This window comes from Scatophagus argus, chromosome 16 (genome assembly GCF_020382885.2).
Source record: "Scatophagus argus isolate fScaArg1 chromosome 16, fScaArg1.pri, whole genome shotgun sequence".
Taxonomy (NCBI): Eukaryota; Metazoa; Chordata; class Actinopteri; family Scatophagidae; genus Scatophagus; species Scatophagus argus.
Genome location: NC_058508.1, coordinates 240686 through 256638, shown reverse-complemented (window position 1 = coordinate 256638; position 15953 = coordinate 240686). Strand labels below are relative to the sequence as shown.

General features: G+C 40.9%; 1 protein-coding gene across 4 annotated transcripts; it reads right to left on the bottom strand.

Moving 5' to 3' along the window:
• Nucleotides 1–14429, bottom strand: rcn3 (reticulocalbin 3, EF-hand calcium binding domain). 4 transcript variants are annotated; one of them, XM_046414792.1, is made up of 8 exons: nt 14282–14429; nt 12693–12942; nt 12270–12463; nt 11483–11655; nt 10498–10558; nt 10311–10402; nt 9796–9903; nt 1–149 (listed from the first exon to the last, which is right to left on the bottom strand). In XM_046414792.1, exons 2-8 carry the CDS (start codon nt 12905–12907, stop codon nt 75–77), a joined length of 918 nt encoding a protein of 305 aa, XP_046270748.1. In that variant the 5' UTR covers nt 12908–12942; nt 14282–14429; the 3' UTR covers nt 1–74. The 4 variants fall into 4 exon arrangements, with proteins under 4 accessions (XP_046270748.1, XP_046270746.1, XP_046270747.1 ...); XM_046414790.1 differs by lacking the exon at nt 1–149 and adding an exon at nt 6556–8215; XM_046414791.1 differs by lacking the exons at nt 1–149; nt 14282–14429 and adding exons at nt 6556–8215; nt 14116–14247.
• Between the last annotated feature and the right edge of the window lie 1524 nt (nt 14430–15953).

Below are 15953 nucleotides of genomic sequence, written 5' to 3'. Positions count from 1 at the left end.
CAGTGGATAAAAAGTTTTCATTTATACAATGTTTCTCAAAATGAGGTTGGAGTTCTTTACTATTAATCAAACCTTCATCCAGAAGGCTCAGCAGAGGCAAGTAAGTCTGGAGTCCTTGGAGGCCAGTCTGACAGGTGAGTGTTTGTGGTCTGGTGGAAACAGCAGAAAGCCAGGTAGAATAGTGAATCAAAGAGAGTAGGGAACCCTAACCCCTAAATAAAGACACATGCAACTCAATGCAAGAAACAGGAGCAGGTATAACTGGACCTGAGGCATAAGGAAGCGTTTTACCATAGTAGCTGACTGAAGAATTGGTGAATGAGAAGGTCCTTACGCTGAACGAGGTGGAGTTGAATCAAATGCAGCTGGTGAGCTTATTATATTAGTAAGGAACTTGAAAAACATTGTAGGCCTAATATTAATTAACGCTTTGATGTGTTGATTGAAAGCCAGTGATGGAAAATGTAGAAGAGCTTAAGTTGGGGCAGCTGGATTTCAGTTGAAAAGTGAAGACGTTTCACCTCTCATCCAAAAGGCTTCTTCAGTTCTGATTAACTGGGTGGGAGTCCCAGGTATTAAACCTAGATGGTAGAACCACCCAGCGAAAAGAGTCTGCCAAAGGGGTTGAATGGGTCATTGTCACACACAGCCATCATGTGAGTCGTTAGAATCTCATGTGTCCAGGTGTGAAAGACCGCCCCCCCCCAAAAAAAAAAAAACATCACTGAGGATTTTCTCCTGACATGACATTGCAGTACACTTCACCACCACACACTACACCCTAAGACAGAAACTGGTTCATCCTAAGGACAAAACTCCGAAAGCCAACCTAGTACAATCCAAATACATGTGTGTTGTCAGACTTACCTGACACCAATTGCTCTTGTCGTCTCTGGTGACTGTGTCAGTCCTGTCCCTGGGAGTTTAGTCTGAAGGCATTGGGGAAAACTATATCAGAATCTGGTAGTGGTGGACTGAATGCTCTGGTAGCCGATACCAGACAGCAAGATTGTATGTGAGGGATGGCTGTCATCCACGATGAGATAAGATAAGATTTCCTTTGTTGTCCCACAATAGGGAAATTCACATTGTTACAACAGCAAAGTTGTAGGCAGTTGTAGGTTGTAGGTGCCTACAACAATACAGTTGTAGGCATTGATAAAAAAAGAAGTTACAATTTACGTAAGTGTAGGAAAAAAGAAGAGAAGAGCTAGCAATATATCTATATCTTTATATATATCTATCTATCTCTATATATATATATATATATATATATATATATAGATAGTATAGAAAGAATAGCAATATAATATAAAACACTGTGTACAAGAAAAGACAACAAAAACACAAAACAGATAACAACACAATAGCAACAGTTGCACATGGGCTAATAAATTGCACAGTGGGACAGTGGCATAGTAGAATAGTGATTATTTCACATTAATTATTGCACATTATTACTATTATTATTGCTGAGATGTATTTCACAGTATTTAAGTGATTGAGTCCTTAATTGGGTGTGTGTGTGTGTGGTCTACTGGGGGAAATGCTGATTGTTAAACAATCTGACAGCAGCAAGGACCTACCATATCTCTCCTTCACACATTTGGAGTGAAGGAGTCTATCGCTGAAGGAGCTGCTTAGTGCACTGATGGTGTCCTGCATGGGGTGGGAGACATTATGGTTATACAATACTGTTGGCTGTGTGGGTGCACTGTGTGGTGTAAAGGTCAGTGATGGAGGGGAGAGAGACTCTGGCGATCATCTCAGTTGTCTTCACTATCCACTGTAGGGAGTTGCGGTCCAAGACTGTGCAATTCCCGAACCAAGCAGTGATGCAGTTGCTCAGGACACTCTCAATAGTCCCTCTGTAGAATTTAATCAGAATGGAGAGAGCATTCAATGAACTTTAGTGTTGTTTCACGAACTCATCCTGCCACGCTCCTGCACATTACACAAAATAAGTTAAAATGTAGCTACAAAATTTCCCTGTTGACCAGCCAGGCCTCTGCCTTGACAATGCATGTGTATGTGGATATGGAAACCTAGAAAACATCCATCCATCCATCCATTTTCTATACCGCTTATCCATCAGGGTCGCGGGGGAGCTGGAGCCCATCCCAGCTGACTACGGTCGAGAGGCGGGGTTCACCCTGGACTGGTCGCCAGTCAATCGCAGGGCCAACACACAAAGACAGACAACCACACACTCTCACACTCACACCTAGGGGCAATTTAGAGTAGCCAATTAACCTAATGTGCATGTTTTTGGTATTGTGGGAGGACGCCGGAGTACCCGGAGAAAACCCACGCAGGCACAGGGAGAACATGCAAACTCCACATAGAAGGGTCCAGACCGGGATTCAAACCTGGAACCCTCTTGCTATGAGGCAACAGTGCGAACCACTGCACCACCGTGCCACCCAACCTAGAAAACAAGTATAAGAAAAATCTAATCTACAGAGGACACAGGAAGACTGAGGAGGCAGAGACAATAGATTCAATAAAGTAAATAATTTTATTGAAATACTACAAATTAATCAAAACAAAACCTAGAAGAATGAGGGATGTGAACTGCTGGGGAAAAAGAAAATGCATACATATGATAAATATGACAAATGGTTTTATTAATGGCCAGCTACAGCAGTAAAATTCTAATAACTGTAACAGAAAAGTAAAATCAGTTGGCTGGGTCCTCAGGGGGAGGCAAACTACTAGGGAAGTGCCCCTGCTCAACCTGGTTGCAACACTGCAAAAAAATAAATAAATAAAAAAACACAACATACACTAAAAGCATCCCAGTGCCTATTTGCATGCAAATGTGAGGTCCTAACCACAGTACCTATTCAATTCGATTCAGTTTATTTATATAGCGCCAATTCACAACAAGTTATCTCATGACACTTTCTAATTTGAGCAGGTCTAGACCAAACTCTAATTAAACTGTAAATAGAGAGAGCCCAACATTCCCCCTTGAGCAAGCACTTGGCGACAGTGGCGAGGAAAAACTGCCTTTTAGAAGGCAGAAACCTCGGAGCAGATGGGCGGCCATCTGCCTTGACCGGTTGGGTTGAGAGGGGGGGGGGGGGTGTAGAAAAGTAGCACACAAACAGAGATGCATAGCAGCAGTAATAATACCAGAAGTATCCGAAATGTAGATAATGATAATGACAATGAAGTACACGTAAGGTATTATGGTGATTTTGATAACAATAGTAGTAACAATAATAATGGTAGTAGCTGTCCAGAGTCGTAACAGAATTAAATCAGATTATGACTAAACAGCAGTAATCGCAGTAAGTTTTGAGCAGGATGACAGCAGGACTGCAGCAGGAGGTCCAACCACGATCGATAGGAATCTGCGGGACAAGAAAGCACAAGGACTCCAAGGAAGAAGTTGAGTTAGTAATATGCATTAATGGGACATGAATGTGTGCAGAAGGAGAGGGAGAGGAAGAAAGAGCTCAGTGTGTCATGGGAGGGCCCCCGGCAGTCTAAGCCTATAGCAGCATAACTAGGGGCCGGCCTAGGCCAGCCCTAAATATAAGCTTTATCAAAGAGGAAAGTTTTTAGTCTACTCTTAAATATAGAGAGGGTGTCCGCCTCCCGGACCGAAACCGGAAGATGGTTCCATAGTAGAGGAGCTTGATAACTAAAGGCTCTGGTTCCCAATCTACTTTTGAGGACTCTAGGAACCACAAGTAGTCCGGCATTTTGGGAACGCAAAGCTCTGATGGGATAATAGGGTACTATTAACTCTTTAAGATAGGATGGTGCCTGACCGTTCAGGGCTGTATATGTGAGGAGGAGAATTTTAAAATCTAACCTGAATTTTACAGGTAGCCAGTGTTATTGGGGCAGCCTGATAGAAGGGAATTACGATAATCCAGTCTAGAGGTAATGAATGCATGGACTAATTTTTCTGCATCTTTATGACTCAGGATGTGCCTAATCTTTGCGATATTGCGGAGGTGAAAGAATGCAGTCTTTGAAATATTCGCTATGTGTGAGTTAAAGGACATGTCCTGGTCAAAGATAACTCCTAAATTCCTTACAGTGGAGCTTGAGGTCACCGCTAAGCCATCTAACACTGCTATATCACTGCATAATTTGTTTCTAAGGTGTTCAGGGCCCAGAACAATAACTTCAGTTTTGTCTGAACTTAGAAGTATGAAATTGCTGGTCATCCAGGTTTTTATGTCTTTAAGACATGCCTGAAGCTTGACTAGCTGATTTGTTTCATCTGGTTTCACTGTACAAAATGTGTCATCCACATAACAATGAAAATGCATGGAGTGTTTCCTAATAATATCACCAATGGGGAGCATATACAGGCTGAATAATATTGGCCCAAGGACAGAACCTTGGGGAACTCCATGACTAACCTTTGTGAGTGTGGACGATGTATCATTAACATGAACAAATTGAGATCGATCTGATAAATAAGACTGAAACCAGCTTAATGCAGTTCCTTTGATGCCAATTAGGTGTTCCAATCTGTGCAGTAAGATAGAGTGGTCAATGGGCAGGAAAAATTTGAGTGTGGTGGAGTGATAATGTCCCCACCCCCCATTAGCCGGCTGATGTGCCCTTGAGCAAGGTACTTAACCCCCAATATGCTCCCCAGGCACTTGATACAGCCCACTGCTCCTGTGTGTTTCACTGCATGTTGCATGTGTGTGTGTTTCAATCAGTGATGGGTTAAATGCAGAGAAGTAATTTCCCAGCTTGGGATTAATAAAGTAAAGTAAAAAAAAAAAAAAAAGAAAAAAAAGAAGACAGAATCGCATGGTCTCTAGGATTTTGTTTGGTGTATAGAATATTCAGTAGCCTACGTGTGTTGTGAAAAGCTTGTCTGCCAAGAACGAATCCATTCTGGTCGTTAGCAATTAAGTTGGGTATTAAAGATTCTATCCGCCTGGCCAGAGCCTTACATATCTTGGTATCACATGACATTGAAGATATGGGGTGATACAATGTTTTGTCCGAGGGACATTTATCCGGCTTTAAAAGGAGGGAAATTACAGCAGTTCTTAAAGATGGGGGCAAAATTCCTTTTTCATATGATTCATTAAACACCTCTAAGAGGTGAGGTAAAAATTTCCCTGCAAATGTTTTATATAATTCTATGGGCAATGAAATGCCTCATGTTAAACAAAACATCACCAGGGATCTCAACCATTTTGCTAGTATGGTGGCTGACAAAATCAGACGGTGAGGGCTTGCACCCCAAGTCAAGGCAACAGAACACCTTCCAACAAAAAGAGAAAGTCTGTTTTGACTGGAACCACAAATATGAAGGTTTGGGGAAGAAATAAAAATACTGATCCAGAGATGCATGACTGAGGCAGTCACGAAACCAGACAAAAAAACAGACATCGGGCTGCTATCAGCAGAACTTCACACAGCATCCTCTTCACTCACTGCCTAAGCTGATTTCTTAAGGCAGGGAAGTGGACCAGGGGAGCGCAAGACACCCCCTGAACTCCCTGAAAACCCTCCCGATGCTGCACCCTCTCCTTTTTGCAAACTTCTTGGATGACACCCCCAAACCACTTAGTCCTGACATCAATTTGTCAGTCCCAGATGAGGGCAATGTCACCATCACACACCACAGGCACTTGCAGCATTCTGGTCTGAGAGGTCCACTGTCAAAGCTTGTACAAAGACTCTCCTCCCACCTTCGTTTGGCACAGCCACCACCTTAGGTCCGCAGATGTACCACAAACTCCTCTCAAGACAATTGGAGTATGCATTCCCTCTGTGCAGAGTGGGAGCATGAGGACCAGACTCCTCACAAGGTGACAAATGCCTCCCCACACGTGCATTCACCAAGTGGAGTGCCTCCCAGCACCTAACAACAATCTCTGGCTGAAGAAACCAAATCATTCAAGTTTAGCCTCAAACCAACTGGGCTTACCACCACATTCCTTAATCATGTGAACTAGTCATCACTGTGTCCCATTGAGCACCCTGTCAGCATGGTTGCACTTGGGTTCCTCCTTAGTGGGTGGTTCATCACAGCAAATGCTGCATGCAAGCACATCCAGGGGCTAAAAACCAAAGGGATGTTCTCATGCCATGTGACTGAGATTAACAATAGAGAGGCCTGTATGTTGCTGAAGCCAGGATTTGTTTGAATGAGCACCAAAATCTCATTCTCCACACCTAGGTGTGACGTTTAGTTTAAATTCAAGCTCACCTACAGAAGCAGAGAGCTACCACCTGTGTTTTAGCTGCAGTGTGCAGGTGAATGGCTAACAGAAGACCATTCTGACCAGGTCCTCAGCCAGACGTTCCCAGCAGACTCTCACTGTTCATTTAGATCCTCCAGGTCTATCCGTCCTCCTCCACCACCACCAGGCGGTGATCAGTTGACAGCTCTGCTCCTCTCTTCACCCCAAGTGCCCAAAACATACAGCTGCGTATCCACTGATAGGACTGCAAAGTTGATCATCGACCTGCGACCTAGGCTGTCCTGGTGCCAGGTGCACTTGTGGACACCCATGTTCAAACATGGTGCTAGTTATGGACAAAATCACTGTCTTATGTGTCTTGTTTTTTTAAATAATTTTTTATTCAACATCATTTTTCTTCCATTCATTTCCTCTATTGAATATCTAATTCTGTCAGATGTCTATGCTTAATCTTAATGCCATTGTGGGGGTAAAATTTATTTTTCCATTTCTTCTTTATCTTTCATTCCACAAAAACAAAGTTGGAAAGATGGGCTTGGGAGTTAAAGGGACACTCAAATAGTTTTACACGTGAAGGTCACGTTTACTCACCCTGAAGAGGACTACTTAGTCAAAACAATTGTACAATGTCATGAAAAGGGTTGAACAATGTCATTAAGTTGCATTATGTAAGTGTGAAATGCAGTGTTTTTGGAGCTTGCCCTTACAGTATACCGAGAACAAAACATTTGGATGTCTTAGTTGTAAACAATTTACAAGCAGTAAATGTAACAAAGAGCAACTGACATTTAGTGAACCCAAGGCTTTCAGGAGCTGTCTTTGCGCAATTTGTTTTGAATGTTTGGTGCTATAGAGGAATCAGCAGCTGTTATAGCTACTAGTCCCTAGCTACTCGACTCATTTATTGCAAGCAGTCTCATCTTTTCTTGAGCCAGGATACTTCTCCATAGCACTAAAATCTAAACCAAAATTTCTATCGGTTTCAACACAATGTAATCCATGTGATATTTTACTGTAGGGAGATCTGCCAGAAACTACTAAAACACCACCTACAGAAGCAGAGAGCTACACTGCTGAATTGATAATATTTTAGCATTTAGTGTTTCATTTTTCTAACCCTAACCCTATAACGGAGTATGATCTAGACCTGCTCCATCTCAAGTGCCATTTGGGACTTGTGATTTGGCACTATGAAAAATAAAGAAGAATTTCTCAGAATTACAATCAGTAAAGTAAAAAGGGTTGGTACAAAATACAAACTTGTAGAAAAAGCAAGACATTTAATATTCAAACCCAAAAATTAACACAGCCCTTCAGTTACAAACTTATTCGTTTTCTCCTAATTATGCATTTCATACACATTTTAACTGCAAACTTCCACATTTCAAATACCTTCTGAGATATGCAACCATATCAGTCTCGCAAAATGAAACTCTGTATGCCTAGAACTGGCTTTTCTTAAATTACATAAGAACAACTATACACCCCCTGTGTTAAGATCACCTTCGTACTATTTAGACAAGAGCATCATTTCAACTGGATGCCAGCACACTGTGGACATTATTCACACTTTTGCTGGTTTGTAAGTTAGATTTTTTGGGTATACAGTTTCCACTGAACAACAACATTTCATCTGTGTGGATATGAAACTCAGTTAAAAATCAGATGTATATGTAAATAAAACAAAAGGAGAACTCTTTGTGTGTATGTGTGGAATCATTAGCATCATCTGTATTTCCATACACATTGAATGTACACATTGAATTAGAATGTCTGAACATCTGAATATGAATATGAAGGTGTGTGGGTTCAAGGTTCCTTACTTCACCAATTTCAATAAGTCCCTCTCCATATCATCAAACCATTGTAACTCTCCAGGGTAATGAAATATAAACCCAAATGAAAACAGCTCAAAGTTCATCATGTCTCTTCGTTAAATCTTCCCCATAATTGGTCGCTTGGCTGCCCACAAACATGTTCCAGTTGGCCAGAATTTCCTTCTTGGTTATTTTCTCGTCCTGATTGACAGGATTCCATCCAACATTGGTTTATGATGGGAAACATGAAAGGGAGGGCGAGAGGATGAAACACATTAGTAAGAGAAACAAAGGCACAAAGAGAATGTTAATAATTAACTTAGAATTACTTCAATTATTACCACTAAGTTAACATACTTGACAGTTCAGAAAAGTGATGGACTATTAGTCTGTGTGTCAGTACATTTTTGACCTCTCACCCTACATGCACTATATTTGACAAAAGGATTGGGCCAACTGACCATTACACCAATAGGGACTTTAATGACATTGCATTCTAAATATATGTACAGCTTTGTAACAATAACATGAGTATGAGTATACAGACTTGACTGGACTGCAGGAACACCCACCCACAGTGCAGAAACATCCAGGAGCAGACGTGTGATCTTAATATCAGCCATAAATGATACGAGCAGATTCCCAGAGGCATTTGTCAGTCCAGGGCAATTCTTTCCTTTCAATTGTTTCAAATGGCTACTGTTATTTTTCCGTTAGCAACAAGACAGTAGCAATATTCCGACCACCTTTCTTGTTTTTTTCTTGACAGTGCTGGTGATGTATTTTTTTATTCATGTACAAGACAAAAAAGACAGCATTAGTGAAATGAGATTGAGTTTTTTTATTATTATTTTTTGCGGAGATACAGGAGTGAATGACCACTGCAATCGATATTTAAGAATATTTAAAATATTTAAAAGGAACAGCTGGCCCAAAAAGCAATTCAGTCATTATTAGTCAGTCTGGGAAAGCTTTCCACAAGATTTTTCTGTGGAGTATTTCTGTGGAAATTTTTGCCCATTCATGCAGTAAAGCATTTGTCAGGCACTGATGGTAGACAAAGAACCTGGCTCACAACCTCTATTCAAGTTCATCAAAAAGTGTATGATATGTTTTGAAGTCAGGTCTCTGTGTGGGCCAGTCATGTTCTTCCACACCACCTCATCCAATGTCTTTAAGGACCTTGCTTTGTGCACTGGGGCAGTCCCACTATATTGTTGAGTATGCACAGTCCATATTGAACACTGAATTTGAGAATGGAGTATGGACTTGTTTTTGGTTCAGTCTCAATTAATATTTTTTTTTTTATTATTTCTTGTTATTGTTTATTATTAGATATTTAAAATTTTTGTTTCATTCATTTGGTCTGTGATGCACAGTCAAAATATAAATGCAAAACTTTTGTTTTCCCTTTCATTTTTCATGAGTTGAAATAAAAGATCTTAATGATAAAACACTGCATACAAAAGGCTTAAAAGTGCTGGTTTATTCCTTTCATCATTATGAATCTCATCTTGTGGACGCATTAAACATTTCAACTTCAGTTACAGTAACCGTGGATGGAATTTCAGTGGCAATTTAAAACTCATTAAAACCATGTTTATTGCCACATACTGGGAAATTATTTTTTGAATAATTAAGTGATTAAATGTATTGGCAGTTACTGTGCCTTGCTACAAACTTGTGATGTTGGATGGTTCATATGGAAGGGAGGTTCAGCTTCTATGGCATGTCAAAGATAACATAATCTATGGCACAAGGTTGGAGCAGTGGCAGTTTACCTTGTCAGTGTCAGTCTCATGGATCAAGTGTTTGGCTTCATTGTCAGCATGGTCAACTTCTCCTGGTAAAATCCAGTGTGCCACCTCACCAGCATCTAGGTAGCCATCCTGTATAACAAACAATTGCATTACTCAGGATGAGGCTAACTGTTTGGGAAACCTTCGGGCGTCCATTAATAATTTGCTTGTTGTTGATTTTTTTTTTTTTTACCGCAATGTGGGCAACATGCTCTCTCCTGTGTCTGTTGGGGGGGGGGCGCCCTCCCAAATACAGTATAGGGGAAACACTGGGCATGATACATTCTTTTCTGAAAATACTGATTATAGCTGCTTCACACAGTTGTAGTCAAAGTTATTATTACATGCATTTGTTTGGTCACTCTTTTCTTTAATCCCACCCAGGAAAATAGCACATAGCTAATAGCTTTGGTCAGCTGTCACAATATCATGTTGCTGTATTGAGAAAGTAACTCAAACTTGGAAAGCTGTTCAATTTTGGAGTGAGTAGCTTGTACCTTGTTGGCATCTCTGAAATCTGAGAAATGTTTCCTCTCTGTTTGGACCCAGTCAGGCTCACTCTCCTCATTCTCTGGTGTGTACATATCACCTGTAGAGCAGAAGCAGTACACTGGCTCAGGACAGATGACCCACTGGTTATGAGTAGAGGGGGTAACTGGTCACAGATAAATGGGAACCACCTACCAATGTATTCTTCTAAGTTGATCTTGCCATCCCCATTCTTATCAATGTCTTCCATGGTTTCCTAAATTTGAAAATGAATGAATTCTCTTGTTGTTCTACATGTAGTTCCTGCTGCAAAACAGAACTTAATGACCCAGTAATTTTCTTTGAAGGTTGTAAACATTAGGAGCAATGTGACCTGACTGTACTATCTCACCATTATATAAACAATATCATAGCTGTCTGGACAGAAGCATTGTGAACAGACATTTGAAGATGAAAGATGAAGATGATGAAAGAAAGATGAAAGTGACATATTTTGTCATTGGAGGAAACTCACTCCAACGAAATTCGTGCTCTGCATTTAACCCACCCATGTGACGTGCACACACACACACAGCAAACCCGGGGCAGTGGGCAACCGCGTGCAGCGCCCGGGGAGCAGTGGGGGTTAGGTACCTTGCTCAAGGGTACCTCAGCCATGGACACCGGTACGGGGAATCGAACCAGGGATCCACCAGTTACGGGTCCGACACCCTAACCGCTGATCCACGACATATGTCACTTTCATCTTCATCTTTCATTTCAGTGCATCTCAAATCCTGCCAAATACACAATTCTGCTTAATTATATGTGCTGTGTGTGCCTGGTTTGATTTTAACCCAAAAGAAGAGGCTCCCCAAGGATGTTAGAGCAGAAATAAATAATGATGTGAAAATCCATGCTTGGATTACTAGTGGTTGCAAGTGTACACTTATGCTTTTAAAACAATGGGACATGCAACAATATAAGCTCTGTACCAATTTTAAATGTCAAATCTCTCAGCACAGCTGCTGTCACTGACCCATGCTTTTGTCAGACAATGATGGAGTCAAATGTGCGGTGAATGTCTGTACAAAATTTGGTCCCAATCAGTAAAAGCTGAGATACTTTAGTCAGAAACAAAGCCATGGACAAACTAATGACATTGCAGTGCCTCGTAATTAGCATGGTGAGTAGATTCTACCTGCACCACCACATCTTTCATGTAATCAAACTCCTCAGGATGAAGGAAGGCCGTGAACTCCTCACGTGTGGCAACACCATCACGGTCTCGATCAGCTGTCTTAAAGCGCCTTTCGTCCCGGATGAGCATGGACTTATAGGTGGCCTTGTCCTCAATGTCATCAAACTCCTCATCTGGAAATAAAGCATCAATTTTAAGCACTACAGACATTCAGACAATGTTTCTTAGTATCTCTGTGTGGTTAAGTCATCTGTCTGGTCAGATACACATCTATTCCTAAAAGGGGTCTTTTTTGTGTAGAAGCCATGATAAAGGTGCACAGAAGAATGGACGTTTGAGCATAGTTTCATCTGCTGGTGAAGACCACATGAAAGCTCCAGAATAGCTAATACATGGATCTTTTTCCAGCTGAGCCTGAAAGGTCATTCTTTGGCATGTGTGACCAAATAATTTTCACCCAAGACAAATAAGCCAGTTCCATGTCCTAAAAAAAGACAGTGGGATTAAGTGGACATTTGAGTTGAGATTATTTTGTCATATTTATTTTCTCAAGTGTGCGTAAGTGTGAATTTATTTGTCTGTTTATACCACATACGTGTCAGCCCTCTGACTGTCAATCACACGATTATAAGTGGTTTACTCTGGGGAAAATTTACTTTTCTGATTGGAAGATCTGCATTTAAGAATGCCTGTTAAGTGAAGCAGGGTTCAAGCTGTCTCTTCAGTCATAAGCGTAGTGGTTTGATCGAAGATACTTCTGTTTCCTAAAGCACTAAAACACAATTACCCAGATAATAGCCATAGGTGATGTTTTTGTACTCCTCCCAGCCTATCTTGCCATCTTGGTTCTTGTCGTAGTCATTCCAGTGTTTGTTCACATTCTCCTCGATGTACCTCCTCTGTCGGTGTTTGATCCAATAGTGTAGCTCAGCATGACTGACATAGCCATCCTTGTCAGTGTCAATGCGGTCCACAATCTTGCTGTGGGCAGAGATGGGGTCAGGGTTACAGATAAGGTTGGTGCAAATCATCTGCTATCTCCCTGACCCACCCACACTCCAAAAGCAATGATATCTGCAGCCCAAAATAAAAAAATGAAGACACACAAATCCAAACCTTTAAGTTTTAGAGGCAGCAATTTCTTATGACTGTTGCTAAGGCAGTTTGTAGCAACAACTGTATAACAATGCCCAAGGCCTATAATACCTACGCTAATTTGTCTTTGCTCTCCTCAGGTGTTAGCTGGTCAAAGGTCTTGGCTTCCTCCTTGCCCAGGAAGGCCTCGTGGTCATACTGGAAGCCGTGAGCATCATTGTGGACATGATCACTCAGATCAGCGTGATGATGTATTCGCTTCTCCTGAGCAGGTACAGCAAATGCAACAACAGCCAGGATGCAAAGAGATGCTATTGACTTCAGCAGCATCGTAATTGAATGGTAGGGGGCTAGCGTAGAGAAAACTGAAAAACAGAGGTGAGCATGGTGAGTGGCACAGAGACACAGATAACACAAACTGCTCTGAATACAACTGAATATAACAGAAGACAACTATATTGTTCACCAAAGTCAAAAACAAAAGGAAGATTAAAGCATAAAACATAATGACATAAAATGAAACACTGTGGAGTAGGATAGGCAGCTGAGTTTTACATTTTGCATACCTACAGTTTTACTTTTACATTGCTGACTAAAATGCTGAAAGACTACAGCTTATAGCTGGAGGTGAGAGTTTAAAAACTGAAAGAATATAGACAGGGAAATGTCCCTGACATCTCAAACAGGGACACTCAGATTCATCTGGGCTTTACTTATTCTTGTGCTACCATGCCATCTATTCAAATCAGCTTCTTCATGAGGGCACAGTTCAAGCCACAAATCTGGGACACACTTTTTGTAGAGTGTTACTAAAATTATTTTTATTATTTCTATTTTATCAATTGTTAGGAGAGGAGGCCAGAGTTAAAGAAGAGGAGAAAAATATAGGACTGGAGGGGATGAGGGGAGAGGGGGCAGGAAAACAGAAGACAACAACACACTACTCATAAATATATATAAGAAACAGCAAAACCTTGGCCACAATATCTGGACTTGACTTCATATGACAAAGCATAGATTTCTGTTCATATGATTATGATGGTGGTGGTGGGGTAGAACTGGTCCCACCCTAGTGGAACCAGACACCATGGTTTTACAGCCTTGCCTTCACATGGGGCAGGCTGTGCTGTGAAATCCTACTTCGCAAAAATAATAATTTCTTTAATCTAACACATACATCAATGTCCTATGTGTTAGTTTTGAATATATACATACATATGTATACTGCTGGCAGTAAAAGGCCAGCTAAGACCATGTGATCACCATAATTTGACTGGCAAAAAATTTTAAATCATAAATTCATATACGATTAGAATCATACAGGACCAAGAGCACATCACCGAGAAGCACCTGAACTCACTGAGAAAGTCATGCATCATTTCACTGACTGTTTGTGGTCAACAGAAAGAGTTTTTTCATCTACAAGTCACCGTTAACCCCATACTGTTACACATGTGCGTTATCATACAGTTAAAAGCTTAACAAAAATACACAGAAATCATACTACTGCAATAAAAATTAGCATGTAGTGTTCTTACTTTCCGATAGCCGTGCAGTCTACACTAATCCCATCATTTCCCATCACACTTTCGGACTTTTACTTCATACTGCTGGATAACATTTAAACCACAAAAGCTTTGAACAATTTCCGTAATCCAGTGTTCTTCCAAAATAAGTTGTTAGCGGCAAGATGAAATGACTTACCACTGTCTTTACAGCTTTTTGCAACGCCTCCTTATGTCGTTTGTTAGCCGTATAACATTCCGCGTTGGCACTCTGCACGTTTAAATAACAATGGCAGGTAGGCGGGCGTTGTTGTGGGCCCGCTGCCCAATCACCAATGCCCTACAAGAATTCTAACAAATAAAGAGAGCTATTTCAGTGAAATACAGTTTGGTGAATTCTTATTGGCTGTTAACCGCCACGTTGTCACGCGTGCCACCATGGGGGAGTAGGATCATAGACATAACAAAGAGTAGACACTGTATCGACCGCTACTGCCTTTTGGCGCTGACGAGCCGTGGGGCCGCCATCTTGGACCGGTCAACCACTCCACTCAGTGTAATCTGTTTAGCAGGCGCAATGAAGTGTCAGCCCATTTAATCAATTCACTGATTTTCACGAGTTTTTTTGCTGCAAACGTCATACATGTAGTTATGATACAGGACACATGGTTTGGCCTATATTAATATTCATAGTGGGCTAAACAGTAATAGAATATTCTGAAATATGATATATGCAGTGGCGGTTCTACATTGAATTACTACCCGGGCGAGACCCCCTCCAAGCGCCACCCCCCCCCCCTCAACTATTGCAATTACAACAGGAAAAAAGACAATTAACACAATTCTGCACAAAAGAGTATAAGTTATCAGAACTTAAAAAATATACATAAATGTGGAAAAAATATATATAATCAGATATATAAACCAGACATTCATCCATCCATTTTTTATACTGCTTATCTGTCAAGGTCGAGGGGAGGCTGGAGCCTATCCCTATAAAACAAACAATGATATAAAATATTAAGAATAATATACATATATACAAATAACACACTGGCAAATGTTCATCTTTGAAACTACCTACATATATGAAAATTCTGTTGGCTAATTACAGGATCCAACGTGATGGAAATAACTTTTAACTTGTAACAGTTTTGTTGCAAAGCACAATCTTATGGTGAAATTAGATTCAGTGTTTGTTAAGATGAATTACTGTTGTATAAGCATAGCAAGCATCATAGCAAGAAGGCTAACAAACATATACCACCAATTAACATTAGCCCTTCATTTATGACATGGATACTGTAATCATACAGAGAGAACATAGCAAACCTTCATCTTTTGCTCGTTTCACCTCTCCTTCTTTTCTTTTTTTCTTAAATTGGGAATCTGATGGCTTTGGCCTTTTTTCTGTCCATCTATGCGTTTACTTGACACTCGACAATCAACAAATTTCCCAACGCTGTCATTCACGACCAGGAGTCGACTAAGGCAAATCACCTTGGTGACCACATAATTGTTTTCAATTACCTATTTTTCTTTGGCCATTTCACACAATTCAGAAAAACAAAAACGTGCAGGAATTATAGGCCTGTATGTATAATATTATGAATGAAATGTGCTTTATATGGAAGAAAGTCAAGGTGTGACTGACTTTAGCCATTTTATACAGTGGATTCCCCCCCGCCCGTTCAATTTGGGAGAGACCCAGAGGTGAACTGTCCCCCGCCCCTCCTTTCTTTCCTTTCTCACACACAGCTTCAGTGCACGGCACCTTCTCAGCAAGCAGGTGCGCCTGCAGCTGAAGGGGGCGCCAATTTGCCGATTCTCCACACGGTGATATCACAAATAATAGAAAACCATGTAGCGGT

Coding starts and splice junctions, on each gene's coding strand:
- rcn3 (XM_046414790.1), bottom strand. CDS start 12,907: ATGCTGCTGAAGTCAATAGCATCTCTTTGCATCCTGGCTGTTGTTGCA. Junction 10,559..11,482: donor TGAAAGATGTGGTGGTGCAG/GTAGAATCTACT, acceptor TTTCAAATTTAG/GAAACCATGGAAGACATTGA. Junction 8,216..9,795: donor ATGAGACTGACACTGACAAG/GTAAACTGCCAC, acceptor CCTGTCAATCAG/GACGAGAAAATAACCAAGAA.